General features: G+C 39.1%; 2 protein-coding genes across 3 annotated transcripts; one reads left to right on the top strand and one right to left on the bottom strand.

Moving 5' to 3' along the window:
* Window positions 1–64: 64 nt before the first annotated feature.
* VTI1B (vesicle transport through interaction with t-SNAREs 1B) lies at window positions 65–27968 on the bottom strand. Of its 2 annotated transcripts, none has more exons than XM_058161884.1 (6): window positions 27587–27968; window positions 24202–24260; window positions 23354–23545; window positions 19522–19695; window positions 15355–15416; window positions 65–606 (listed from the first exon to the last, which is right to left on the bottom strand). In XM_058161884.1, the coding sequence occupies exons 1-6, from the start codon at window positions 27702–27704 to the stop codon at window positions 597–599; spliced, it is 615 nt and encodes a 204-aa protein (XP_058017867.1). In that variant the 5' UTR covers window positions 27705–27968; the 3' UTR covers window positions 65–596. The 2 variants fall into 2 exon arrangements, with proteins under 2 accessions (XP_058017867.1, XP_058017866.1); XM_058161883.1 differs by lacking the exon at window positions 65–606 and adding an exon at window positions 12646–13167.
* ARG2 (arginase 2) lies at window positions 2168–12799 on the top strand. Its single transcript, XM_058161881.1, has 8 exons — window positions 2168–2569; window positions 3238–3310; window positions 6798–6975; window positions 8743–8902; window positions 11181–11275; window positions 11390–11494; window positions 11646–11782; window positions 12443–12799. Exons 1-8 carry the CDS (start codon window positions 2453–2455, stop codon window positions 12646–12648), a joined length of 1071 nt encoding a protein of 356 aa, XP_058017864.1. The 5' UTR covers window positions 2168–2452; the 3' UTR covers window positions 12649–12799.

Here is a 27968-nt window from a genome sequence, read left to right as displayed (position 1 = left end):
GGAGTGGAATTGTGACACAATTTTACATGTGTAGTTTCATCTCATAGAACTCTTTTTTAAAAAGGATTTGCTTACAATAACCAGTATTTTACTCACATGGCAGTTTCCTCAATGCGTTTTATTCATAATTACAGTGCTTACTGAATTAATTGTACAGTTGCAGTGTATTTTTAAGAAATATGTCACATATCACACATATTTATTTCATTTCTTTTATGCTTGTTTTAATTTTTTTAAAAGCACACTGGCACCAAATGCTAATAAGCAGGTACAAATGCTGAAGCAGGTACAATTGAAAAGAATAAAACAGTATAATCTTAAATCATTTGGAACTGTGCATTAGCAAATATGATTGCAAAACAGACCTGTGTTTTTCCATGATCTGGACAGTAACTTTCCATGAAGTGTAGAATCTCTTCAGATTCTGTTGTGGAAACTCCTCAATATTTGTTCTGTTGTGGCTCGGACAAGATAGTTTCATGCAGCCTAATCCTATCTTTCCCGTGCCAGATTTTATTCAACATGGCTTTGGGCTAGCTGGAAATTCTGAAAGTCTTCATTTTAGTAATGTTCTGATTGGAAGAGGTTGATTTAACCTATAAGGATCTACAAAACAAGATTTCATCAAGATCACATGCTCTGGCTAAATTCAGCATTCTGAACTCAAGGGCTAATAATATCTTATAGAGATAATTAATTGCATTTCTGGTTCACAATAAAATAGCCAGACTACCTCTTAAATGAGGAACCTCAGGAGGACTAATCCCATGTTAAACACTGCGGAAGGAAGAAAGTAAGTCTGTTGTTTTATACACATGTGCCTAGTTGTGAGTAAGATCCAATGAGCACAGTGAGATTTTAAACAGGCTTTTATAGCTTGAAGCTGTTAATTCTACTAATAACTCTTCAAGAATTATTGGAATGCTGGAAGCTAGCAGTTCCAGGCTGCTAAACCAGATTTTATTCAGAATGGGCCTACCAAAATAGAGCTAGATATTCACCAGCACCTCATAACCTGATCTACATCAGTAACTTCTTTTCATCCTTACTTTTCTTAGAAAAGCAACTGTGAAGCATCTTTCTGGAAAGTTGGCAATGCTTTTAGATTGCAGAAGATTAAAACAGATAGATTGACTCTGGTCAGATCTCAGTTATTTCCAGAAATGGCAGTAGACACAGGAAATACCTGTGAGATGTAACCAGCTGACAGCTGATTCCTGTGGAAATGGTGTATGTCCAACAATCTACTCTTAGATGTTTTGGGCTGCAAATGTGGCAAAGGAAACAGGTGGAATTCATGTAGAGGGAATACTTGAGGAGATTTTTGCACAAAATCATCCAACAGGTTGGGCAAGGCCAAGCCCTGAGCACGAGGGGTCTCCCATAAGATAAGCTTTTATTATTTCCTGTAGAAGCTGAAATAACCCCAGTCAGTGTGACACTGTTTCCCAACACTGCAATCTTATACCTCATAGATGAAAAGAAGAACTGGAAGTGATGAAATTATGTTTGCATGAGTCTCATCTGTACACACGCTCATTTGTCTGAACGGAGAATTCGGTACGTATTATCTTGAATAATTACAACCAACCAACCAGTCCCATATCTTTAAATCTTCCAAGAGAGCCACTAAAATAAATTGCTCTGAATTCAAGGGGAATTGTCCCCTCATCCCTCCTAGTCCAGTACGTGTGTACTGCATTGATCTGTGAGCCCAACTTTCTTTTTAAAAAAGTAGTTATCTAACCTGGTTTTAGGAGTATTGCTGGGGGGGGGGGTTAAGGACGTTTTAGACTGTGTTGTTTCTCTGTGTCATATAATATATGTGAGTATATGTATAATTTTGTTTTTATTTATTTTATTTATTTTGTTGTGTTTATGTAGTGTTTATTGGAGGTGGTGACCCTTTGAGAGCTGTATGCAACGAAAATCCATTTTAATGTATGACGATTATCATACATTCAAAGTGACAATAAAGTTATTCTAAGTTTTAAGTCTAAGGAGGAAAGGGAATGAAAACCTGAATCGCCGGGCAGATTTTTACCCGAGAAACAGGTAACTTGGCTACTCCTCACCTTAAAACGATTTGATTCCAAAAAAGAAAGAAAAAACCACCCAGGTAGAAATGCCTTTTGGGGGGGGGGGGAAGCAAAATTCCGGAACAACCTGTGAAAGCCAGAGGGAGGTCAAGAAGGAATGCAGAAGCCCGGAGATCGCCAAGCAGCTTCGGTCACGTTCGCTCGCGTCTTCCGAGGGGCTCGGAGGCACGCCCCCGGCCAGCTCTACGCCGATTGGCGCGTCAGTGGGCCGAGGGCCAAGGGGCGGGGCCAAAGGCGCAGAGGCTCGACAAATCCGCTGGTTATAAAGCTTCGGTCTCAGGCGGGCGCCGACACCGGCGCGGTAACAAAGGTGGTTCTTGCGCGCAGCTCTCCTTCCGAGATCTTTCGCCGCGATGGCTGTTCGTAGCAGTTTCGCTCGGCTCCTTCAGCAAGCGGGCACCCCTCTGTGGGTCCCTCGGAAGCTCTCCCATTCGGTGGCCATCATTGGGGCACCCTTCTCCCGGGGCCAGGTAGGTGGGCATCGCGGGCAGGGGATAGCCCGGAGCACCGATTTGTCCGTCCGGGAATGCGAGAGGGAGACTGCAGAGGTGTGTGGGAGAGAGGGAGAGGGAGAGGGAGGGAGGGGTGGGAGAGAGAGTGTGAGAGGGAGAGACAGAGAGAGAGGGAGAAAGGGAAAGTGGGGGAGGGGAGGGAGAGAGAGAGAGAGAGAGGTGTCCTTTGGCCCTTTCCCGTGGGGGGGGTGGGGCGGAGGGGCTGCGAACCTCCGCCTTCCCCAGCCAGCCTAACGAAAAGAAGGGAACTTGATGCCGCGAGCTGGGCTGGGGAAAAGGGATGCTCCGAAGATGAATGATCTATTTATAGTTCGTGTCCGATCCTGTCGATCCGCGATGATGCGCCCTAAGCAGGAACAAGGCCGTTGCACGTGGTGGTCGTGTTGCGAAGCCTGCAGTGCTGAGGAGGGGAGGCGGTGCGGCGGTGGGTGTCGGCAGCCAGGAAGGAAAGGTTGGGATGGAGCTTTCTAGAGAATTTGGCTGGCTGGCTGGCGGGGAAAAGGGGCGGCGGCGACAGAGGATGCTCCTGGCAGCTGGAAATTTCCAAGCGGCCGCTCGGGCTCATTGATTTCACTTCCCACGGGTGTCGCTTGGAATCACGGCGCAGATCCTTTTTTGTCTTGCAGAAAAAAAGAGGAGTGGATCACGGTCCTGAAGCGGTGCGGAATGCCGGACTGGTCGGAAAGCTCTCCAGCATGGGTAAATGGGCAGGGCGGGATGGGAGCCCCTACTTTTCCGGAACGGATCCGACTTTTTGTTTCTGGTCCTTTCTCACCACCACCCAGTCGTTCATATGATATGATTCACCATGAGTTTACCGTCTGAAACATTAAGGTTATTGCTCAACCTGGGGCCTTCCAGATAGTTGCCTGGCCATTGTTCTAATGTCGCCCAGCCACCATCCAGTTTAAGGAAGGAGAAATGTGCTTGAATGATTATAGTATATTACACTCAATCTGCAGCCCACTGGCCCTGGCTCATTGAGGTGGGGGTAGGAAATCATGGAAAGCTGTAGTCCAACACATTTGAAAGACATCATTGTGGAGATTGACTTATGAGATCCTAATCATTTTCAAGGCATAGACAAATTCATCAAGCAAAAGTGAATAGTTTTAAACAGACTTCAATAAGTGATTGAATAATTTGAAACAGACCAATAATTCCAAAACACACTGTGCTAGTCAGTCGTCTTAAAACCCCATCAAACTAAATCTTCCTAATCTCAGAGTTAAATATGAACTCAGTACTTGCCTCTTTTTGAAACCATCAGATTATCACAAAGATAACTAACGTAACTAACACAGTTGAAGTTTTTTTAAAAATCCAAGTTATCTTGAACTAAAGCCCGAGTCACATATTTACACTAGCTGATATGTACTCAATTATCCAGAGCTTACTTTTGTGGCAGTCAGTAAAAATGATTAGTAGTTACAACATTCCAGAGATTCTTGAAGGAAAACTGAAATTCACAGTTTAATGATACTTCATTTGTAAAAAGTGAATATCATTTTGTGAAGATGACTGCAATATATGTCCATTATTAACTAAGAAGCTTCATCAAACATTTCAACTCCTAATTTCTTTTATTAGAGAGGCTGTTAAGTGCCAGAGATGATAAAAAATTGTTTATTCAAAAGTAGTGAAATAGGAAACCTTTCAAAAGTAGGAAAGATGAGTAAACTTTATCTGATGTTAAAATTGAAAAAATGACTAACTGTAAAGTTTGACGAAACCTTGACGCTGAAAACTGAGTCATAACTATTAAGTAAAAAAAATAAGGAAGTAATCTCAAATGTATCTGTAGGAAAATCATATAAGGTATGTGGAATGAAGAAATACATAATATTCAGTTGGAAAATGAAACAGAACTTTTCAGTAAGCTAAGCTAAGGACTATATTATCAGTCTTAATGCCACTTGACCTATGCAGCATTCCCTGCTTATAGTGTCCTGATAATTTTGGATGCATTTTGACTACAAGTTCATAAACAAACCTTCATGTCCAAGGAAAAATGATGAAAAGGAATATTAAAAGTGTTCTAACAATCTTGAAAAGTAGTAAGGCTGAGGATTTAAATGAAACAACTGAGAATATTTAAAGATGTGATTTTTTTGTGGTCGTGCTGTGTGATTTGTCTATGTGAGAAAGCTACTGCTATGACTGATAGTTAAAATAATGCTATTATTGTTCCTCTGTATAAAGGAAAAGTGAATGCAAAAACTATGGAATTTTGTTGTTAAGAGTCCCTGGGAAGGTGTTTGAACCTGGAAAGTCTCCAAGAGATGACAGTGTGAGAAATGCAATGTAATCCCAGCATTTGCTTTATAGCAAACCATTAAGAAATGAATGGATGTGAAGAAAAAAAATTATTGTGCTCTGTAGATTTAAGGAAAACATAATAAAGCAAACAAACTTGAAATATACAGTATAAATTTGAAACTGGATGCTGAATGCAGTATGTACATCTATTCATAGAAGTAAAATGCACAAAGATGAAAGAAATGCTTAGTGAGTGAGTTGGGTTTGGAATGACTTCATGGATAGAAGTGTTTATGGATAAACAGATAGAATGCTTGTAGTGATTGTATGGGCGTGTTACTTGAGAATTTGAATGTGGAATATGTCCAGATTATTTTGGTTGAGAATATCAAAATGATTTCCACCAAATGTTAAAGATGCTATAAGATGCAACAAGGAAACTGCATCTGAGAATTAATACACATCAACATAGTCAGGCTTGACAGGAAATATAGAGCAATACACAAATTGTGAAAAAATGTGTAACCTGATAGTATATTTAATACAGATGGGAGAATGAATAAAAAAAGTAACGATGGTACAAATGCTGGTAGGAAAGTAGAAGGTAACACATGTTCAGTGGTGAAAAATGAATGTTTGTTGAAAGAAGGGAAAACTGCAGTTTATAAGAATGTACTTTTGGCCACTTCATTAAACTAGAGTTGGTATGCCGGAAGAAACATTACCTTAGAAATAGGATACTTCAGGTTCATTTGTGGAACAAGAAAAAGTAGCATTGAGAAGCAATGGGTGTTGAATAAATGTAGAGTGAATACAATAAGTGACTAGTATGAAAGATATGGTTTATTGATATGGAAGGAATGAATAGGAGTTGACTTGCTCTTGAACTATGTGAAAGAATAGTGGTTGAGAGGAAGAGAAGAGTAAAGAAATAATGGTTTGATGGAACTGATAGGATCATAAAGTGAGAGCTAACAAACCAAAAGAAGAGGCAACACATCCAGTGGAAGTGAGGATGGTAGGCAAGTGTATAAAGATATGCAGAGATGTAGACCATGCACACTTCATACTGGATCATTAAATTGCCCCTATATGTGACACTATGATTAGCATCTGTATAGCAACCTTCCCCAAGTGCATGTATTGGACCAAGATTTCTTCAGCAGCTGGATCTTTAGGAAGTCTAGTAATTGGTTCAACACATCTGGGCACCATAATGTAAAAGATTGTTACTTTAAATAAATAGCCTGAAATCATGCACACCTTGCCACAGTATCTGTGATGACAAGGTAGCCATCAATCTGATGTCTCCATGGAAAACTTTTTTCTGTCTCAACTGACTTTAATTCCTTAATAGTCCTTACTTTTTCCCCCCAGCAGTTAGAACAGTGCAAAACACCAATCTCTCTGCTAAGTTTATTCGTGTTAATGCCTCTGAACTCCACATAAGTGTTCTTAGAAAATTAAAATAGAGAGTGTTTGCAGTTCAGTGCTTTAGGTGATGGTTGTGTCCACCTACCCATAAAAAGAGAAAAAGTAAGTTGAAGTTTGTTAATTTAAAACATTTGTATAGCCACCCCTCTTAAAACAACACTGGGTGGCTTACAACCAGCAAGTATTAGTAAGCATATTAAGAGAAGTGGATGGGGGTAATGCATCTATTTTCTGGCAAATGAAGTGCCATGACTGGCAGTACCTATCAAAGCAACCATTTTGTGAGGGTGCTCTCATATTTTCACAATTTCAAGCACTTTCTTTTCCCAAAAAGGTTTTTACTTCTGTGCCATAAAGTTCACTTACATTACCAGGACTCTTTGGGAATTATTCATAAGAAAACAATAACAATTCTAAATTCCATAATATTCTGTCACCAAACAAAGTTAATCTATACAACTCTGCTTTCTTCTCCCACTCTGTTTGTTCCTAGGTTGTCAGGTATATGATTTTGGAGACTTAAGTTTCACCCCAGTGCCCAATGATGAACTGTACAATAACCTCGTCAAGTACCCACGCTCTGTAGGATTAGCTAGCCAACTTCTGGCTGACGCTGTGAACGGAGCTGTGACAGCTGGGCATAGCTGCATAACCATTGGAGGTGATCATAGGTAAGTTAGGAAAAGTGAAACTACCATATGACTTTTATATAAAGACCATCGACGTACATGTTTTATATTTAGACCCATTGCTTGAAAGTAACTAACACGAACAGTATAAAAGGAGGCGTTGATTCCTAAAAATATTTTGATGAAAAGAGTTGGTAAAATTCCAAAAATGATGGGCCTGGCAACACTAGATCTGAGAATGATTTGGGGGACTAGATCAGGGGTCTGCAAACTTGGCTCTTTTAAGACTTGTGGACTTCAATTCCCACAGAGAACTCTCGGAGTTGAAGCCCACAAATCTTAAAACAGCCAAGTTTGCAGACCCCTGGACTAGATGATGTTGTATCCATTTAAAGTTATACTGTAGGACCTACAATAATGATGGGTAGGTAATGGATATACTATTATTGTACTAAACAAAAAGTAGTCAGTCCTGAATTTAAAAAACAAACAAACTCTTTTGCAATTAGATAGGAACACACATCTGCTTCCATTACCATATTCTCAGTGAGTCTAGAATAACCTTCCTATTTCAATCTAATCCTACATTATTTGAGGAGGCCTATATTACCAGAATGCCTCTAAACTCCAGCTGCTGGAGAGCTGTGGAAGATGGCTGTGATCATCATGCTTAGCCTGAGGATCTGGTTGACACGTAGAAAAAAACAGATTTTCCTTCTGATACGTATTGTGGGATTTTGGGCTACATTTTACCATCAATGAGGACCCAAATTGTTGGGGGCAATATGCTGACACTGTAACCAGCTTAGAGAGGGCTGTAAAGCACTGTGAAGTGGAATGTAAGTGCTATTGCTATCTATCTCGGCTATCTAAATGGTGCTGATTAAACTGATGTAGAGAATGATGCAACAAGGAAACTGCATCTGAGAATTAATACATTGTATCAACATAGTCGGGCTTGACAGGAAATATAGAGCAATACACAAATTGTGAAAAAATGTGTAACTTGATAGTATATTTAATACAGATGCGAGAATGAATAAAAAAAGTAACGATGGTACAAATGCTGGAAGGAAAGTAGAAGGTAACACATGTTCAGTGGTGAAAAATGAATGTTTGTTGAAAGAAGGGAAAACTGCAGTTTATAAGAATGTACATCAAAAGGTTCTGATGAGCCCAGCTTTTTTTTTTAAAGCATTGTATCAACTGATGTAGAGAATGTGATAGGGTAAAGTTATATACGGATTTCACATTTATCCCTTTAACCCAGGGGTGAAATGTAAAATTTGTTACTACCGGTTCCGTGTGTGTGGCTTGGTGGTGGTAATGTGACTGGGTGGGCGTGGCCAACTTTTTTTTTTTTACTTTTAAAAGCATTTTTTCTACAACCTCTTCAGCTGAAGAGAAAATGCTTTTAAAACGTTCTGATGATCCCAGCTTTTTTTAAAAAGCATTTTTTCAGCCGAATAAAAAATGCTTTTAAAAGTAAAAAAAACAACCTCTGATAAACTTGCAGCTCAGCTGCGCATGGGGGGGGGGGGGCAGGGATTTTTGCTACCAGTTCTCCGAACCACCCACCGCCATCGCTACCGGATTGCGTGATCCGGTCCAAACTGGGAGCATTTCACCCCTGCTTTAACTCTTCAGTGGCAAGGCATTATGGACAGGATCACATGCATGTTATGTACAATTGTTGTATACATTTGACTTCCAAAGTGATTCTGTTAGCCCACATTTATCAGATATCCTAATTCCACTTGCCCCAATTTAGACAAGGCTGATATAAATCTGAACTGTTTTCCCTCACAGTTTAGCACTTGGCTCCATCAGTGGACACGCAAGGCAGTACCCACATCTCTGTGTGATTTGGGTTGACGCCCATGCTGATATTAACACTCCACTCACAAGCCAATCAAGAAATCTCCATGGACAGCCGGTTTCATTTCTTTTAAGAGAACTTCAAGACAAGGTAAATTGGGATTGCACGGTGATGTAACAAGGAATAGCACTTATTGAGCTATCAGTACTTTTTTAAAATTGGAAGTAAATTTTAGAGAGGTGACATAATATTTCTCCTGGTTACTGGTTTGTAGAGACATATGTCCTGAACATCCAAGAATGGTGTTCTTTGGGATATATTATTGTTCGCATAGTTCATAAAGATGCAAACACCTCTATATTGAGTTAGTCAACATAATTTGAGATTGGGTGGCTATTGGTTTACTATATGGCAATTGTATCATACAATCCTTTCAGAATAACACACATGTGCTTACATGGTCCTCATTTAGTGACTGCCTTATTTAGCAATCATTTGCAGTTATGACGATGATGGCAAAGCAATTTTGCAACCATTCCTCACATTTATGACCTTTGTAGGACCGTACAGGTAAAGCAAAGGTAAACTGAAGTAAGAAAGATCATAACCATGGTCACATTTTTACTTAGTGACCACTTTGCTTAACAGACCCAATTGTAGTTGCTAAATGAGGATTACCTGTATTTTCTACCTGCTAGGAATAGTCTGTTATTTGATGAATTGTAGCTGAAAGTTAATGGCTGTACCTGCTGGTATTCCTTCAGTTTTCCTTCCAAAGGAATGATCATCCATGGATGTGTTTTCTATTCAATAGACCTCTACCTTGCAAGTCCCCCCACCACCCGGTAATTTAAAAACCACTTGTTTGATCATATCCACTTGAAAAGTACTATCGATTCATCATATGGGGAGACTTTGTTAGCTAGATTTACTTCCTGCTTTCAGCAGCTCAACATAGTTATCATCCTTACCCAAACTGAGCAAGTTAAAATAACACTGTAGCTAAATACTGTTATTACATCTAACTCTTGGAAAGTGGTACAATCAGCTAAATCTGAATTGCCTGTCAGTTTTGGAAGGCAATTTTCTTTTTGCTTCTTAACTGCCACATATTTTAGTTGGGGAAGTTGAGAGGGGGTTGTTGTTGGAGTGGTAGAAAGTTAGTCATAACAACATTCCGTATTCAAGGACAATCTGCTTCTGATGTAGACTGCCTGAAGATTGTATCCAATTGAGTGTGAGGAGTTGATTGGACAATGTGATGAACTTGTGGGTGTGGGGCAGGGCTGTGAACTATCAGCTGGGTGTGAAAAACCTGGAAGCTTTCAGTTTCGGGTTTTCCCAGCTGTGCCAACATGACATCTCTAATAAATTGGAACTTTGAGGAAGCTCAAGCCTCAGAGCTTTATTTCGTTGGGGGTGTTCCTTGTCTTTTTTTAAAAAAACTCTCATTAACCCTAGTCAGCTTGGCAGTGGACTGATTCAAGAGATTTATCGTACAGCACACACTCAGAAATCTGAATAAGCATTATAAAAGGGCACAGCAGGATCTGATGTTTTCATCACAACAATGAAATTTCCAATTGTTTCATACAGGAGTGCAGTGACATGTGTAGGAAAGAGGCATGCTTTGCAGTGCAACACTGCTTTCCACACCCACATTCCTTTTTTTCACCTCCCTGAGGAGCCCTCTGGCCATCAATGCAGTTCATTATACAGGCAGTCCTTGGCCTACAACAGTTCATTTAAAGTTACAATGGCACTGAAAAGTTACTTACGACCATTTTTCACAGGTATGAGCACTGTAGCATCCCTATGGTCACATGATCAAAATTCAGATGCTTGGCAACTCAAAATGGTGGCAGTGTCCCACAAAAGATCACCTTTTGTGACTTTCTGACAAGCAAAGTCAATGAGGAAACCATCGTGTTATTAACTTAATAACTGCAGTGATTCACTTAATAACTGTGTCAAGAAAGGTCATAAAATGGGGCAAAATCCACTTAACTGTCTCGCTTAGCAACAGAAATTTGGGGCTCGACTGTGGTCGTAAATCGAGGACTACCTGTATGTGTTTCAATATTAGAATGTTTTCAAAAGCTTGGATTTTGGATTCCAGCAAATTTTATGCAAGAAACTGAACGAGAGCAAGTTCTTTTATTGGGAATGTTGATATCTGTTTGGCCTGGGCTGGAGGAAAAAAAGGAAAAAATATAGTATCTTTAATCTATTACAAGTTATTTTTGTGGAATAGAAAATGTTACATGACTGCAGCAATAACAACTAAAACAAGATTTCTATAACAGGATATTGGTCTGTTGGGGGGGGGGAATCTATACTAAAATCATGTTGAGTTGGCAAGGTCATGGCACTCAAATAATATTTCATAGACCAGTCATTTTAGGATCATGTTTTTGTTATTTTGAAGGTACCAGTGCTTCCTGGATTTTCCTGGCTGAAGCCCTGTCTTTCACAATCAGATATTGTATATATAGGTCTGAGAGATGTTGATCCTGCTGAACAGTAAGTAACTGATATCTAGTTTAAATGAATGCTAGTATTCCTTTTCTCCCAATTATTGCTATATTCTAGAGTGACTGCAAGGGTATTTAACTTTAACCTATTTTCTCAAAACAGTTATATTCTGAAGAATTATGGCATTCAGTACTTTTCAATGAGACATATTGATGATCTTGGAATCCAGAAAGTGATGGAAAAAACGTTTGACCATCTCCTGGGAAGGTAACATGTTTTGAAGACTATTTGTTAGGCAATTAAATAAGCCAGAAACCTGATCATTAGCAACCATTAGCCATAGTCTACCGATTACTAGGATAAGGGACCTACTGCAGCTGAACTGTATTTAGTAAACAAAAGTATTCTCTTTTGTCAGAGGGCCAAGACCAATCCATCTGAGCTTTGACATTGATGCCTTTGACCCATCACTGGCTCCAGCAACAGGGACAACTGTCTTAGGTGGATTAACATATCGTGAAGGCATGTACATTTCTGAGGAAATACACAACACAGGTAAAACCACTTAAGAATCTTTTTTAAAAATTTGGGTTACGGTAACAAGAATCACAAAAATTTGTAATTATGTGCTTGCAGGATATCTGTACTACAAAAATATTCAGAAATGTTTAAATCAAAATGTTAACAAAATAGAAGCTTGGATTCTTTTATTCTCTCTCTTTCAAGATTAATGAGGCCTTCTGGACTGAAGACGACAAAATGGCACCAAATTTAGTTTTCCTAGTTGATTAAAAAAATATATATTACAGGCTATGCTGCCAAATTTTAGCATAACCTATATGGAAATGTAACTTAGAGAAGTCAATGTTCCCAGTTCATCCCCAGTTGTTATCATTACTCCCTTTTGTTATCTATGTATTTATATTACACTTCTCTAACCTTCTCCTTGACTCAAGTTTAAAATTATCAGGGAGTTTTGAAGACATATATCATATTTTAAATATTTAACCATTCGTCTGCTCTTGGCAAAAACAAAATATAGAAAAAGGAAATAAAACTATTGGAAATTACTATTGCTCTGGATAAAAGTAGGATGGAAGTATGATGCAACATGTAATGACACAGATCTATTATTTGGCTGAAGAGATTTTTTTTTCAAATACTGCAAATTTCTGTCTCTTGCTACAAAATAACTCACTGCCTTCACTTTCTCAGGGCTGCTTTCAGCTATGGACCTTGTAGAAGTAAATCCATTCCTTGGAGCTTCACAGGAAGAAGTGAACGCAACAGCTGGTTTGGCAGTAGATGTGATCGCTACAAGCTTTGGGCAGACGAGAGAAGGAGCACACATTGTTTTTGAGAACCTACCAACACCTAGTTCGCCGGACGAATCAGAAAATGAAGAGCAAGTCCGGCTTTAGGATCTCCCAAGTGGCAGCAGATGCCACACAAAGGGCATTATGTATAGTTATGCTGATCTACTAAACAAGCGGACAGAACAAAAATCAAGTGTACTACATTCTGAAGTCTTCACTCAGCTTTGGAGATTTTTTTTTCAGTTGGGAAGTCAAACTGTGCCACAAATTAATCAATATCTTCAGTATAAATGACTATCATATTATATTGCAGATGTAGTTCACGGTTTGTCTTTTCTCCAGCCACATCTCCTCCCAGTAGCACTGCACCATTCTCAGAAGGACATGTCAAGACTGACAACAAGCCAGCACTATATTTTAAATGTAGTAAAATACAATCCATCTTTTCAATCTGTAGTCAGACAGCTATTGCCAAGGAATGTCCATATAGTGGATTGAAGACGGCAAAGGAGAAAAGCTGCATCTCTTCAAGGCTTACTGAAGAACTTGTAGTAGACAAGACCTCCAAGGATGATTAACTCCAGGATGATGATGACAGAGAGTAACAATTTATTTGTCATAAGCCTAGAAAGAAAGAGACACGAACTTTGTTGGTTTTTAAAAACTGCAAGTCATTACCATTTATGGAGTTATGGTGACCACAGAAACCATCCAATGTCATTTTAGGTAAAGCAAACCCTTTGCATGTTTACTCAAAAGCAGATCCCTTTATGTACTGTGAATTTTAAGGAAAATCCTAGATAAATAGGTACAGCCATTGTGGAGAAAATTAATGATGGATATTTTTGTTTAAAACATCATGGTTCCTGAGATTCTTTATAGAATATCAAAATACTCTTGCCTGAAGTTATAGAGCCTCACTGTAGGGTATGAGAAAGTATAAAATAATAGAGGCAGAAAGAAATATACTTCACTCCTAATTGAAGAGATAAAAAAGCTGTAATAATTCCAGTTTTTGGCAAATGGGAGAGCATGAAGAGCAGAAAACCTGATGATAATTAATGGCTTGAATATTGTTTTTAGTAGTTCCTTTTTGTATGGCAGGTTCTTTCAATAAATATTAAACCTTATTGCCCCTGGGTTTTTTTCTGCTAGGATGCTAAAAACTGCTGCTGTGGACGTGTGCATGTGGACATGAAGGGTCCTTTGGGATCCGACTGCTCAGACTTCTTTCTATGGAGCCTTAGTCTCAGAAAGTGGCCAATATTTGTAACCATACCTATTGGAGTGCTTTAAAGAACAATCTAGCCTTATGTGTCCAGTTAGTCACCTAACAAGATGTAGACATTACACAGCATTTTATATAGTACAGGTGATCCTCGACTTATGACCACAATTGAGCCCCAATTTTCTGTTGCTAAGTGAGACACTTGTTAAGTGAGTTTTGCCCTGTTTTATGACCTGTCTTTCCAGAGTTGTTAAGTGAATCTGATTTCCCCACTGACAATGCGTGTCAGAAGGTTACAAAAGATGATCACGTGATCCCAGGACAATGCAACATTCATAAATATGGGTCATTTGCCAAACACCTGAATTTTGATCATGTGAACGGGGGGTGCTGTAATGGAAAGCAGTCATAAGTCACTTTTTTCAATACTGTTCCAACTTCAAACAGTCACTAAATGAATGCAAGTTAAGGACTTCCTGTATTTATATAGCTTATTTTCTGTTGATTCTTCCATTCTGACAGGTGAGAGGCATCTTAAATTTAGGGCATATACTATTTTCTTATCTTATTCTTGTTCCAAGGGGAGGGTGGGAGGGAAATCAACCTACAGTATCCACTTAAGGAATATTATAACTAGAGAAATATTTGTGTTCATGGTAGGATTTTTATCTATCACATTCCTTTAGCGGTCTGGCCATCACTTCCTGTATAGTATGGGGCAGGTGACAGTGCTGTATGCGAAACGAGGAACTGGCAAAAAAAGTATCCCTTCTCTCTCTTTAGCAAAAGCTAAGTTACCAGATCTGGGCTGCAAAAATCCAGGTGACCCCTAGATGGAAGCAAAGAGGTACATTTTTGCTGCTTTCTACTGATTGTCCAATGGTTTGCACCCTGATGGGGTAGTCCCAGCAAAGCTCGGTTTGGATTTGTTCAGCATCCAACTCACAAATGCTCCCACAAATGTTGGACTTTACATTTAATGCACAAATGCCTAAAGGTACACCAGTCATACAAATTCTATATGGGCCCTAACTTAATTGCTCACTCCTTGAAGGTGAAAATTTGGGTGTGTCTTATACACCGAATGTAGCCCCACCCACCCACTGGCCCCCACCCTTTGGCCTCTGCCTCCCAGCAATTTACCTCCTTGCAGCAAGCAGCCTCCCAACCCTCAGCTGTTTCAGGCTGCAGGGACTGCCATTGCCTATTGCCACACAGGCCTCTGCTGCTTACTGCAAGGAGGCAAATTGCTGGGAGACAGATTTTTTTCCCTTTGTGCTAATCAGGCTGTGCTGAAGCTGAAACAGGCTGCTCGCTGCTTGCTGCAACAAGGCAAATTGCTGGGAGGCAGAGGCAGATTTTTTTTTCTTGTTTTCCTCCCCCAAAAAGGTAGGTGCGTCTTATACTCCGGAGTGTCTTATACTCCGAAAAATATGGTATATGAAAATAAAAGCCATTCTTCGATAGGGACGTCGAAGGTAGGATAAGCCTATACCGAAGGAATAAGCTTCACAAAAATCCCAAACATACAAAACATTCTGATTCAAGATTCCGAGCACATTATAAAGCATTATTTCACCAACCTTCTTGACATGGAACGTAGGATCTTCCGACTTCTGCTTAAATTTTCATTTGTGTTTACTAACTGTAAAGAAGAAGAAAAACACCATGAACTCCCATCTGCTTGGCAAGGGATTAGGGTGCTGCTTTTGAAAGTTGGAAAGCATCATATGTGAAGCACAATGTTGAAATTAGGAGATCAAGCCAAACTTAGAGGAGGATATTTGGCCTCTGCTTTAAATAAGATAACAATAGGAACATCCAGTCATCTTAATTCCTGTCCATAACATTCTGTCATAATTAATTAGTTTACTTTATTGATTAGCCCTTGGACATATCCAAGTGCAGAGTTCCAGACACAAATTATTACTAAAATCTGATAAAAATAATTTAAAATGGAATCGGATAAAATAGAATTTAAAATGAATTTGGAATAAAATAGAATTTAAAATGATATATTTGATTAGCCTATAGGCCATATCAAAGCACAAGGTACAAATACATATCGCCAATTAAATCTTGTACAAACTATTTAAGAGTAGGGCAAAATACAATAGTTCTAGGATAGGTTAAATTATACCATATAATTTAATACATAAATATATAAAATAGAATAAAATGACATAAAATTATATTTCTGTGTCACCCTTACAATCTACCCCAATCAGTCCCGTGTATGCAGATCTCAACTGAACCATTTTGTTCAAGTACCGTGCTGTGTTAAATGTTATTTTCAGGTTCTGGCCGCACATAACGTAAGTTGTTTTGATATGGGGATCCCAATGGGTCATTTGTTTGGTATATGGACTGAGGTATCTGTCTCTCACCCCCTTATACAAGCAACGGTCAAACAGGATGTGAACCAGGTCTGCTACCTGTGCCACTCTGCAAATGCAGAGACACTCATTGTAGGGTATAGAATGGAATCTCCCATATCTGACCATTGTGTCAAACTGCCCAAATCTTGCTCATGTAAATATCTCCCTAAGAAGTTTTGGCAGTTGTAACTTCAAATAGCTCTCTACTTGAAAAGTATGTTTGCATTTGCTCAGCCATTTCAAGTTACCCACCTTACTAAGGATAGCTATATCATGTTGTGCTTCTATATCCTTAATTCTTTGGTCAGCCTTTTTTTTTTTTAATTGTTCTCCTGTTATGCAAGTGTCAGGAAGACCACAGCTTCTTACAAAATTTGTTAGTTTGGTGATCCAGGAGATTTGTGATTCTAATTTTATTTGCTTTAGTAGACTTAACTTGGGGAGTCTATCAGTCTCCATTTCATTGACTTTGCACCAGTAGTTATATGCTCTAATTTTGTGCATGTATTGTATGAATTCCCAGTTCTTGGATCTACACCCAAAATACGTCTCAAATGCTGGGACTGTGTTTGGATACAGACCCCAAACCTCTGCTCCATACAAGAGCATAGGGGCAACCTTAGCTTTGTATAGTTTAATTAATGGGGCTAGGGACCCTGGGTAACTATGCTTCTTTAAGCAGTAAATTCAAACGAGTGTTTGCTCTGAATGTACTCCGTTGATGATGGCAAGCCCAAGATCCAGTCTTGGAAAAGGTTACGCCTAAATATTCAAAAGTGTTAACCTGTTCAATTGGTTCACCGTCTAATGGCCACTTATGTCTCAAATGCTGTTTTCCAAACACCATTATTTTCGATTTAGATTTACTAATGATTAGGGAGTTATCCTGGCAATAAGAGCTGAATCTTCTTAATAGCCTATGTAATCCTACTAGTGAATATGATAATAAAATCATATCAGAAGCATAAAGCAAGCTGTTATAGTAAGTATTTAGGATCATCAGCATGTGTACCGTGGGATCCTTCATTAATCCTAGCAAGTCATTGATATATAAACTAAATAATGGGGCCAGGATACACCCTTGCCTTACCCCTTTTTTGTGTGAATCCTGTTAGTTTAGCCCCATTAACCCCATACCACACCCTCAAACAGGTACTTGTGTAAAGGGCTTTAATCAAAGCCAGGTCTAGGTTCTATTTTAAGTCTAGGTTTCTATTTTAAGAGATGTCAGTTTACTCTAGGTTCTATTTTAAGAGATGTCTAGGTTCTATTTTAAGAGATGTCAGTTTACTCCATAGTACTTGTGTTTATCATATCAAATGCTGCTGTAAGGTCTATAAAAGTAGTAAACAGGGGTCTCCTCTTATAGGCATATTTGGCAATTAGATGGTTCACGACTAAGCAGTTATCAATAGTGGATCGGCTTTGTCTAAAACCTGCTTGTGAGGATATTGTTTTCCTCTACCCAGATTTCAATTCTGTTCAAAAGGAACCTAGCATATATTTTTGCTGCAATGTCAATCAGGATAATAGGCCTGTAATTACTAGGATCCTTTTAATTTCCTTTTTTATATATGGGGACAATTATTGCCATCTTCCACCCATCTGGTATGTGGCAGGTGTTATTTATTTATGTGTGTAAAAAGACCTGCCAATATTGGGCCCCACCAATTGGGAAATTTATTGAATAATTCTGCTGGTAAGAAATCCTCACCTGGGGCTTTATTGTTCTTTAAGCTTTTAATGATGGATTGTATCTCCTTTTCTAAGATTGGTGGCTAAGGGGGGGAAATGATTACTAGGTCACTGCTTAGAGACAGTTTCTCTGCAGGTGCCGTGGAGGCAAACAAACACTTGTAATAATTCTCCCAGTCCTCAGCAGAGATTGGTATGTCAAACGCAAATTTCAGGACACTTGCTACAGAGTGCCAAAATATTACTGAGTTGTAACTTCTAGCAGCCAACTCGAGTTCTGACCAGATTGAAATGGCAAAACTTTTTTTCTTTAATGTTATAATTTTTTTCTATTTCCTTCTTGTGTTGAACATCTCAGCTTGTATATGAGTGGTACAATTCCTATGAGTGAGCTTCATGGCGGCCTTCAATTTCTTTTTCAGTCTGGCATTCAGGATCAAACCAATGGGGTCTACCCACTCGGGCTCTTTTTGTAGTTTTATTTGTTAGTTGTTTCTTCAGAATATTACAGAGATTAAAGAATGCATTGAAGGCTGACATCCAGTCAGTAGTAGCTGACTGGATTGTTCTAGCCCACTTAGTAGCATTCTCTGTTTTAAGGCATAATCTTCCATTTTCTCCTGCTTCAATGGCTTGGATGAACTCTTATGTTGCAGAGTTCTGTCTCTTTCTCCTTTTCTCTAAAAAGTCCTGACTTGTAGTGTTGTTAAAATGTATCTAAAACAAATGGTAGCCACACTATATGTACTTTTGTAAAAGTCCGGTATAGATTAAAAATGAGTTAAAAATATAAAAATACTTATATATATATTAAAAAAAAGAAAAACCTAATTTACTTTTGGAAGAGCTCTTTCTAGCCGTTGCTGCCTGTCCTCCATCTTAGCTCCACTCCCTCCAGATCATAGTAATGATGGTCAGTTCCATCAATAATAATTATAATGCACCCCAACTTATGTATTTCTGTATTTTTTCTTTTGTACTAATAGACAATTATGTTTCTGATAGCAAGGCCAAATAACACACTATCCAAGGTAAAATCTTGGTCTTTTCCTGAGGGAGAAAAATATTGATAATGAATTGCAAAGATATCACGTAAACAAGAAGCAGCATTTTGGGGCTGGTTAAGATTCCATCATCTATATTGGAGCAGAAACTATAAGTAAGTTTCATTACTGGACATTGACTACGTATCTATCTAGTTTCTGAGATTTCAGCAGTATATTAAAAGGGAAGTGCTATCTTTAAAATAAATTAAAACACATATCTAAGGAAAATCAATCTCAAGAAAATAGTATTTGATTCTTTAGAAAAAACTTTAGAAACAAGAAAAAGTATTCTTTTTAAACTATATTTTTACATTAAATAGCTGTATAAGCTAAAGATTGCTATTTCATTGCAGTTTCTCCTCAGCATTATCTCCATCATGAAAGAGCAAAGTCCCACAGAAAAGTGATACGGGAAGAGAGAATTGCTGGGAAAGTAGTACTACTACTACTACTACTACTACTACTACTACTACTACTAATAATAATAATAATAATAATAATAATATCAGAGTTGAAATATATATTTCAAAGTGGAAATATATATATATATTTGTAAAAAAAAACTGACAGAGAAATCTGTTGATAGAAGAAAAACAGACAGTTCTATTCCAGTGGCCTTTTGGAAACTTACTCTGCCTTTGGTGCGTTCCAGCTGCTCACGCTGCCCACCTAGTTCTTCAATGATGTCACTACCAATTTGATCAGTTTCTGCAGCAATTTGATGTGTCCGATCCAAGCTCTGAGTGGCTCGGTTCAAGCTTTCTGTTCCCTGAAGCAGTAACACCCTCTGAGACTGCATCTGAGTCTAAGAGACAATTAAGACCTATTTAAAAAGGCAGAAGGGATATTTTACCTTTCAGTATGTTCTTCCCTGAGAGTGGAGATTTAAGTCATGCTAGCAAGGTAAAAGGAGAATAAGAGGTTTCCTATAGATGAGAGAAACAGCCTATTCTTTTGAGAAAATGTTGGCAAAGACACCGAGATGATCCCATCTCCCTGTCCAAACTATCTCTGATGACACCTAGGTTTTTAGTTTGATTCTGCAATAAAAAATATTCCTTATAGTACAGCAGAAACTATACATGTAGGTTATTCCTCCCCCCATCAATTAATTCAAACAAATGCTATCAACATTTTCTTGGAGTATTTACAATCAGTTTCCCCCTCTTTCAATATAGATCATTCAGCTATTACGCGCTCCATGCACGATTTTGGACCTCTATGCATGCACAAAGCCTTCTACGCATGCACAAAGGGTCAAAACCAGGTTACTTCCTGATTAAAACCAGGAAGTAATGACATCCAGGTGGGTTCACCAAACCACCCACCGCTGCCACTACTAGTTCACATGAACCGGTGCGAACCCGTAGCATTTCACCCCTAAGTGCCCCCCAAGGGCACCAGGGACTGGTTCCATGGAGAGGTTTTTCTGCGGACCAGAAGGGGTGTGGTTTTGTGTGCTGCCTGCATCCCATGGATGGGGTTTCGCTTGTTTATGTGGCCCAGTTTGGCAGGCCGTAGACTGGTGCCTGTCCACGGAGCAGGGTTGGGGACCCATGTCTTAGGAGACAAAGGACTACACTGGTGCAGATAGATGTTAATATTGTAGTGGACCTAGACACTATACAGTTTAAATACATTTGAATAGTGAAGAATTATATAAACTGCTTGCAGTAAAATTCAAATGGCACAGAGCGTATTAAAAATGAAATTATTGTCAGTATGCTACATAAATATTATTATTATTATATTTGATTTAGTAATCTTCAAGATGTGTGGCTAATTCGTTAGACATTACAAAACCTAGTGTGCTGTGCTTACTACTCACTTTCCTTGAAAGGGAAAAAGAAAATGTTTATGTAATTATTTCAGTGGATGTTGTAATTTTTTAAAAATACCTCAATTAAAGTTTTTTTTTTAAAAAAAACAAGACTGCTTGGTATAATAATTAAGGTACTGGATCAGAAACAGGGAAAATGCTGGTCGTCCAGTTTGTGCCTTTGGATTAGTCACTTTCTCTCCACTCAGTGCACCTTAAGGTAAAAATAAAGGGTTCTCCACACATGCATGCTAGTTGTTTCCAGCTCTAGGGGTGGTGCTCATCTCCATTTCTAAGCCGAAGAGCCAATGCTGTCCGAAGACATTTCCGTGTTCATGTGTCTGGCATGACTAAACCCGAAGGTGCATGGAAGGCTGTTATCTTCCCACCGAAGCGGTCCCTAGTTTTCTACGGCCCCTAGTTTTCTACTTGCATTTTTTACGTGCTTTCGAACTGCTAGGTTGGCAGAAGCTGGGACAAGTAACGGGAGCTCACTCCTTTACGCGGCACTAGGGATTTGAACCGCTGAACTGCCGACCTTCTGGTCAACAAGCTCAGCGTCTTAGCCACTATGTCCCTCCACTGAGCCACTGTGTCCCTCAGTTCACCTTACAGATTTGTTATTAAGGGGAAAATAAAAGGAAGGAGCTTTATCCATTCTAAGACATCTGGAATTGTACAAAATAAAAGCAGGACACAAATCAAATCAATCAATCAATCAATCAGAAATTAAAATACATCCCAGTTTGGCTTAGTGATGATCAACATATGAAAGATGCATTTAGACCAGGGGTGTCAAACTCAAGGCCTGGGGGCCGGATCCAGCCCATGGGGTGCTTAGATCTGGCCCGTAGGGCTGGCCTGGAAACAGCGAAAGACTGTCCCACAATGCCTCTGCCAGCAAAAACTGAGCTTGGGAGAGCTGCGTGCGGCCCACCCAAGTTCCGTTTTCACTGGCAGAGGGTTGCAGGAGGCCGTTGCAGCTGAAAATGGAGCTCGAGAGCCCATTTTCTCTGGCAGAGTGCCAGGGCCATTACAGGCACCGACATGAGTGATGTCGAGCTGGCTATGCCCACCTTGGCTACACCCATCCCGGCCCCCCAAGATCAAATACAAGCCTCATGTGGCCCTCAATGAAATCGAGTTTGACACCCCTGATCTAGACAATCACTAGCAGCACTGAAGAGAGAAATAGCTTAATAAGCATTGCAATGTTTATATTATTTATAGTCTGCTGCTTTTTATGTATTACAAGACTTAAGTAGGTGTCATAAATACATGCCAGTTGCCAAGAGTCTGAATTTTGATCATATAGCCATAAGGATGCTCCTATGGTCCTAAGTGTGAAAAATGAATGTGAGCCACTTTTTCAGTGCCATTGTAACTTCAAATGGTCACTAAACAAATGTTTTAAGTTGAGGACTATCTGTATTATCAATGCGCTTTCATTTGGAAATGAGAACTTCAAGGTGTTGGTCATCACCTTTAAAGTGCTCCATTGCTTGGGACTGGGATATTTACGGGACCGCCTACTGCCACCAATAGCCTCCCATCGACCTGTGCGCTCTCACAGGGAGGGCCTCCTTAGGGTGCCATCAGCCAAACAATGTCAGCTGGCGGCTCCCAGGGGAAGAGCATTCTCTGTAGGGGCACCTGCCCTGTGGAATGAACTACCTGTGGGGCTACGCATATTCCCTGACCTCCGGACCTTTAAGCGCGAGCTCAAGACTTTCTTATTTCATCAGGCAGGGCTGGCCTAAAGGGAATTTTAATGGGGTTTTATAGGGTTTTTATAATTTTATTCTATTATTTTTAACTTTTAGCCAAATTGAATTAGATTTTTAGTGATATATGGTTTTAATTGCTGTGTTACTGTTTTATTTTGGCTGTACACCGCCCTGAGTCTTTGGAGAAAGGCGATATAAAAATATAAATAATAAATAATAAACTTATTTATTTATTTATTTAATCATTTTATTTTGTTTGTTTTATTTATTTATTTATTTATTTTCATTTGGAAATGAGGACTTGGTTCTGTTTTCTCTTAATTTGTTAAATTCTCCAATGAATGCTCAAAAAGAACTTTACTATTTGCAGAATTTGGAGAGCAGCGAAAATCCCTGAAATCCAGGAATAGCTATAGCACTTAGACTTATATACTGCTTCACAGTGTTTTATAGCCCTCTCTAAGCAGTTTACAGAGACAGCATATTGTCACTAACAATCTGGGTCCTCATTTTACCGAGGGATTTTTACTACTGCATTTACTATTCAACTAAGCTCTCACCCCCTCTATTCTTTCTTTTCTTTTTATCTGCTCATTTTTTCAAGAAGAATCTAAACTTGCTTCCAATCCACCGAGCCATTAAGGGCAGATAAACTTTTGTGTTTTAATACGTTTGTATTTTCTAATTGTTCCCTAAGTCAATTTGTCTTCTCTATAACTTTTCCTAAGTCTTCTCCATGAGCTCAGGCATCAGAATATAAATAAGATAAACACTGCAATGCTTATTAAGTATTTCTCTGTTCAGTGATGCTAGTGATCATCTAGATGCATCTTTCATATGCACCCCTTCCTGAATAAGAACCTGAAGCATGTTGACATCAGAACAACCTTTAAAATAATTGTAAACTTAGTACTTACTCTCTGCTCATTTTCCGTAGAGAAAATACCAAACTTTGAATTTCCACGTGTACTCGGAGCTACTCCCAAATCCATACTTTTCATTTTCCTATGAAATGTGCTAAGGTCTCCTTTGTAAGTTCTAATTTTAATCATCATTTGATTACGGAAGGACACTGGGGCATATTTCAGTTCTTCTTCCATTTCCCTTAACTAAAACAAGTTTTAAAAGTAAACATGTATCAAAATCCTTTGTATTTGAAACATGAAATCAAGACTGTAAATGATTAATTTACCAGAAACATTACATCACATAAATAAAAAAAACTACTCAGTTTTGTTACCATTCTGATAACAGAAACAAAGACCAGGCTCAAAAGAATATTTCACATTGTTCCATAGCAATCTTCATTGTAAACAATACAACTGTCTGTAATGCAATTATCTTTGTAGTTTTTTAAAGATAAATCATTATCTTTAAGCCTAATTCAGAAAACGTATCTAGTAAAAGTTTAAAACGTATTTTTAACAGAAGGCAGATTAATTTGTTCAAATGGGTATTGCAAGTACTGGTTTTGGCTTGTCTGGACAAATCATTAAATGGTAAAAAGAGAAAAGAAAAAGCAATGTTTTTAAAATGAATTATTTCAATCAAGTTTTTTTCAGTCTCAGCAACCCAAGTCCCCATGCTAGTTGGGGAATTTTGGGACTTAAAAAGTCCATACACCTTAAAATTGCCAAGGTTGAGAAACACTGACTTCAATCAATATTAAGCACTTTATTAAGGTCCATCTTGTTTAAATCACTCTGGATTAGTTTCATATACACTAGGGTTCTAAAACTTTTTAAAGAATTGTTCATATTCTTACCGTTTCATTTGCCTCTTTTAGTTTTTCATCAAACTCTCGCATTAACTTTTTTTTCTCTTCTACAAGAGAAAAGGACAAAATATTAGCAGTACAAAAATAATTCATACACTAAGTATATTATTTATACCTTTGTTGTGCTTGCTCATGGTTTTATATTAATATTTGAAGAGTTTTCCATCTCTGAAAGGTGGCAATTGTGCTGCCACTTTCAATAATTAGAGGTAGATCATCATATGTATATCTGGAGTTGCTCACTTTTTACTGGATCCCTGACTTTATGAACTAACGTATTTTTTTTTATTGATCTCTAGATCAATGTCTCTATATATAAGCTCTCAAGCAGGCATAACAAAATTATAAAGAAAAACATTCTACCAATCATACATACCGTATATATGTATATCTACATTTGTGTGTCAAGGCTCTGACTAATGAACCCAAGAAGCTGACATTGTGTTTATATCAATCAATAAAAAAAAACCCACGGGCCACTCATTTTAAATAATTGACTTGTTTTTCCTGTCATTTTTATTCAAATATATTCAGGTGTCTCCAGAATTGTCATCTCTAGTTCTATGGATAAGCAGATCCCATACAAAACGGCTGCTTTTGTACCTTATTAGATAATGGGCTACATTTACATTGTGAAAATATTTACAGATCCCTCACATCCAGGACATAAACTGTTTCAACTCCTACCCTCAAAACGACGCTATAGAGCACTGCACACCAGAACAACTAGACACAAGAACAGTTTTTTCCCGAAGGCCATCACTCTGCTAAACAAATAATTCCCTCAACACTGTCAAACTATTTACTAAATCTGCACTACTATTAATCTTCTCATCGTTCCCATCACCAATCTCTTTCCACTTATGACTGTATGACTGTAACTTTGTTGCTGGCAATCCTTATGATTTATATTGATATATTGACCATCAATTGTGTTGTAAATGTTGTACCTTGATGAACGAATCTTTTCTTTTATGTACACTGAGAGCATATGCACCAAGACAAATTCTTTGTGTGTCCAATCACACTTGGCCAATAAAAAATTCCATTCTATTCTATTCTATTCTATTCTATTCTATTCTATTCTATTCTATTCTATTCTAAAGATATTGCTCTGCTGAAGGAACATAAGCCCCAAAGCAATGATTTATTTTCTTCACATATATCCTGAATCTGTTCTGGAGGATACATGCAAGGTAATACCTGCTATATTAACCTAATTGGTTCATGTAAGCAACCCACAGATTTAGTTCATTCACACAATTCATGTTGTTTCATTGTCAGCTTTACTTTAAATACTTTACACAGCACTCTTCCTGCCAAACTAAATTGCCTGCTAAATAAAAGGTCCTAAAACATTGACCATATATTACTTAACCCTACCCTTATCATGTACTCCAATCAGGACTGAATAAATTATTTTTAAAATGTTGTTTTGAATTATTTTCAGAACAGATAAGTTTGGCAATATCCACACCCCCGGGAAATTCATGCAGTTTTTGTCCAAATGACATTTAGGATATTGATTTTTTTTTAATATGTAAACTGGCCAGAGTCATTAAGGAATCAGGCAGCCTCAAAACTGGACAAATAAGCACATAATACGATAGTATCTAGCAGCTGCCAAAAAATAAAAGCAAAAGTCATCCTAGGCTGCATTAATCAAAGTATTATGAAAGGTCAAGAGAAATTAGGATTCCTCTCTGCTTTGCACTCCATTTTGGAAAGCACACTGATAAATTTGAAGTTATCCAGAGAACAGAGACCAAGGTGATAAAGGACCTGAAAGGAAAAACAGTTGGAGGGGTTGGCCTGGAGAAGACTCTAGGATGATATGCTAGCTGTTTTCAAGTATCTGCAGGGTTGTCATGTAAAAGTCAGGGCAGACTTGGTGAATATCATTTCAGGAGCCAGAACAAGAAACAACGAGTTTTAAATGACAAGGCATTAAAATTAATTGGGACATTGGGGCAAATAAGAAATGATCAATGATGGAAGAGTCTACCCAAGGGGGTGCAGGATTTTCCTTCACTAGAGGTGTTTAAGCTGAGACTGGATGGGCATGTATCTAGGATACACATCTTGTAGATTTATGTATTGCACAAGGGTAGATTGCAAGTCTTACATTAAGTGAGTTTACAAGAGTGCAGGTAGTCCTCGACTTAGGACCACAACTGAGCCCAGAATTTTGTTATTAAGTGAGAAATTTAAGTGGAGTTTTGCCCCAGTTTATGACTTTTCTTGCCACATTTGCCAAGTGAATCACTGCAGTTGTTAAATTAGTAACACGGCTGTTAAGTGAATCTGGCTTCCCCACTGATTTTGTCAGAAAGTCGCAAAAGATGATAACACGACGCCGAGACACTGCAACTGGCATACATAATATGAACTGGTGGTCAAGATATCCAAATTTTGATCACGTGACCATGGAGATGCTGCAATGGTCGTCAGCGGGAAAAACGGTTGTCCTTTTTTTCAGTGTCATTGTAACGTCGAACGATCACTGAATGAACTGTTGTAAGTCGAGGGCTACCTGTTTAACTCTATATTGTATATTTGTCTTTACTAAGCATTGATGACCAGCTCTCCTCCTCTCTTTCTCACACGCACAATTTCAAGAGGTGTAAAGACTGTAATCCAACGCTACACAATGCAATTTGTTCCAGGTAAACAAGTCAGCAAGTAAACAAGCCAGAAAGCAGCTGCAGGGGGTGGGGATGGGGTTGAAAGAGAGGAAAGAAGCCTAGACTTGAATATGAGTGTTTTTCTTTTAACTGGAATAAACTTTCTATATCAGGGGTCTCCAACCTTGGCAACTTTAAGCCTGGTGGACTTCAACTCCCAGAATTCCCCAGCCAGCTTTGCTGGCTGGGGAATTCTGGGAGTTGAAGTCCACCAGGCTTAAAGTTGCCAAGGTTGGAGACCCCTGCTCTATATAGTGTAAAATGCCACGGGAAAGGTACAGCCAACTCACCACGGGCACCTGGGCACAGGACCACCCGTTGCGAGACAATTTAACAAGTCTGTTTAATTATTTAAAATAAATAAAACATTATTATTTTTGCCATTCAGGTTTCATTCTGTCCTCCTTTTGCATGCTTCCTTTCATGCTTCTGTTCCACCATTGCTTTGATATTTGTGTAACTCTTGTCCAGGGGCGAGTTGGCCGGGGCGAATCCTCATAAGACTACTCAGCTTCTCGCTTTGGTATCTGGGGAGCGCCACCGATTCGTTTCCGTTTTACCGGTAACCCCCATCACACTCCGGGAGCGACCTCCTCCCTTGCTTGGGAACGTCCGCGGCATGGCACGGAGCCAAACCCGGGAAGAGGCTCCCCACCCCCGCAGGACCGGAGCGCTGCTTTCTCACGTACCAACCGCCAGGTTCCCGCGCAGCCTCTCCGGGGCGCTTTGCAACTCTCCATGGAGGCCGCGAAAAATCTCGTGCAGCCGCTCCAGATGCTCCGAGGAGCCGATGCCGCGGTCCGCCATCCCGCATAAGTCCGGATCCAGCAGCTTTTTCTTTTTTTTCCCCCTCCACCCGATCCGACGCCGGACTGGGCTAACTACCGGCTGGAAACCATCCTCCACCGGCACTTCCGGGATAAGGGGCGGAGTTTAGGCCACATCCTCGTCCTCTATCCCAGGGGTCTCCAGCTAGCTGAGGAACTCTGGGAGTTGAAGTCCACAAGTCTTAAAGGGACCATGGTTGGGGCCCCCTGCTCTATCCCTTGCAGATCGCCCCGCCAGAGTGAC

Source organism: Ahaetulla prasina, chromosome 1 (genome assembly GCF_028640845.1).
Source record: "Ahaetulla prasina isolate Xishuangbanna chromosome 1, ASM2864084v1, whole genome shotgun sequence".
NCBI lineage: Eukaryota > Metazoa > Chordata > Lepidosauria > Squamata > Colubridae > Ahaetulla > Ahaetulla prasina.
This window is presented reverse-complemented; position numbering and strand designations above follow the sequence as displayed.

What these genes read in the sequence shown, in the direction of transcription:
- VTI1B (XM_058161883.1), bottom strand. Translation starts at nt 27,704, where the DNA reads ATGGCGGACCGCGGCATCGGCTCCTCGGAGCATCTGGAGCGGCTGCAC. An exon ending in TAAAAGAGGCAAATGAAACG is followed by an intron (nt 23,546 to 24,201) that starts GTAAGAATATGA and finishes AACTTGTTTTAG; the next exon opens with TTAAGGGAAATGGAAGAAGA. An exon ending in CTACGGAAAATGAGCAGAGA is followed by an intron (nt 19,696 to 23,353) that starts GTAAGTACTAAG and finishes ATTGTCTCTTAG; the next exon opens with ACTCAGATGCAGTCTCAGAG.
- ARG2 (XM_058161881.1), top strand. Translation starts at nt 2,453, where the DNA reads ATGGCTGTTCGTAGCAGTTTCGCTCGGCTCCTTCAGCAAGCGGGCACC. An exon ending in CACCCTTCTCCCGGGGCCAG is followed by an intron (nt 2,570 to 3,237) that starts GTAGGTGGGCAT and finishes TTTGTCTTGCAG; the next exon opens with AAAAAAAGAGGAGTGGATCA. An exon ending in TGAGGAAATACACAACACAG is followed by an intron (nt 11,783 to 12,442) that starts GTAAAACCACTT and finishes TCACTTTCTCAG; the next exon opens with GGCTGCTTTCAGCTATGGAC.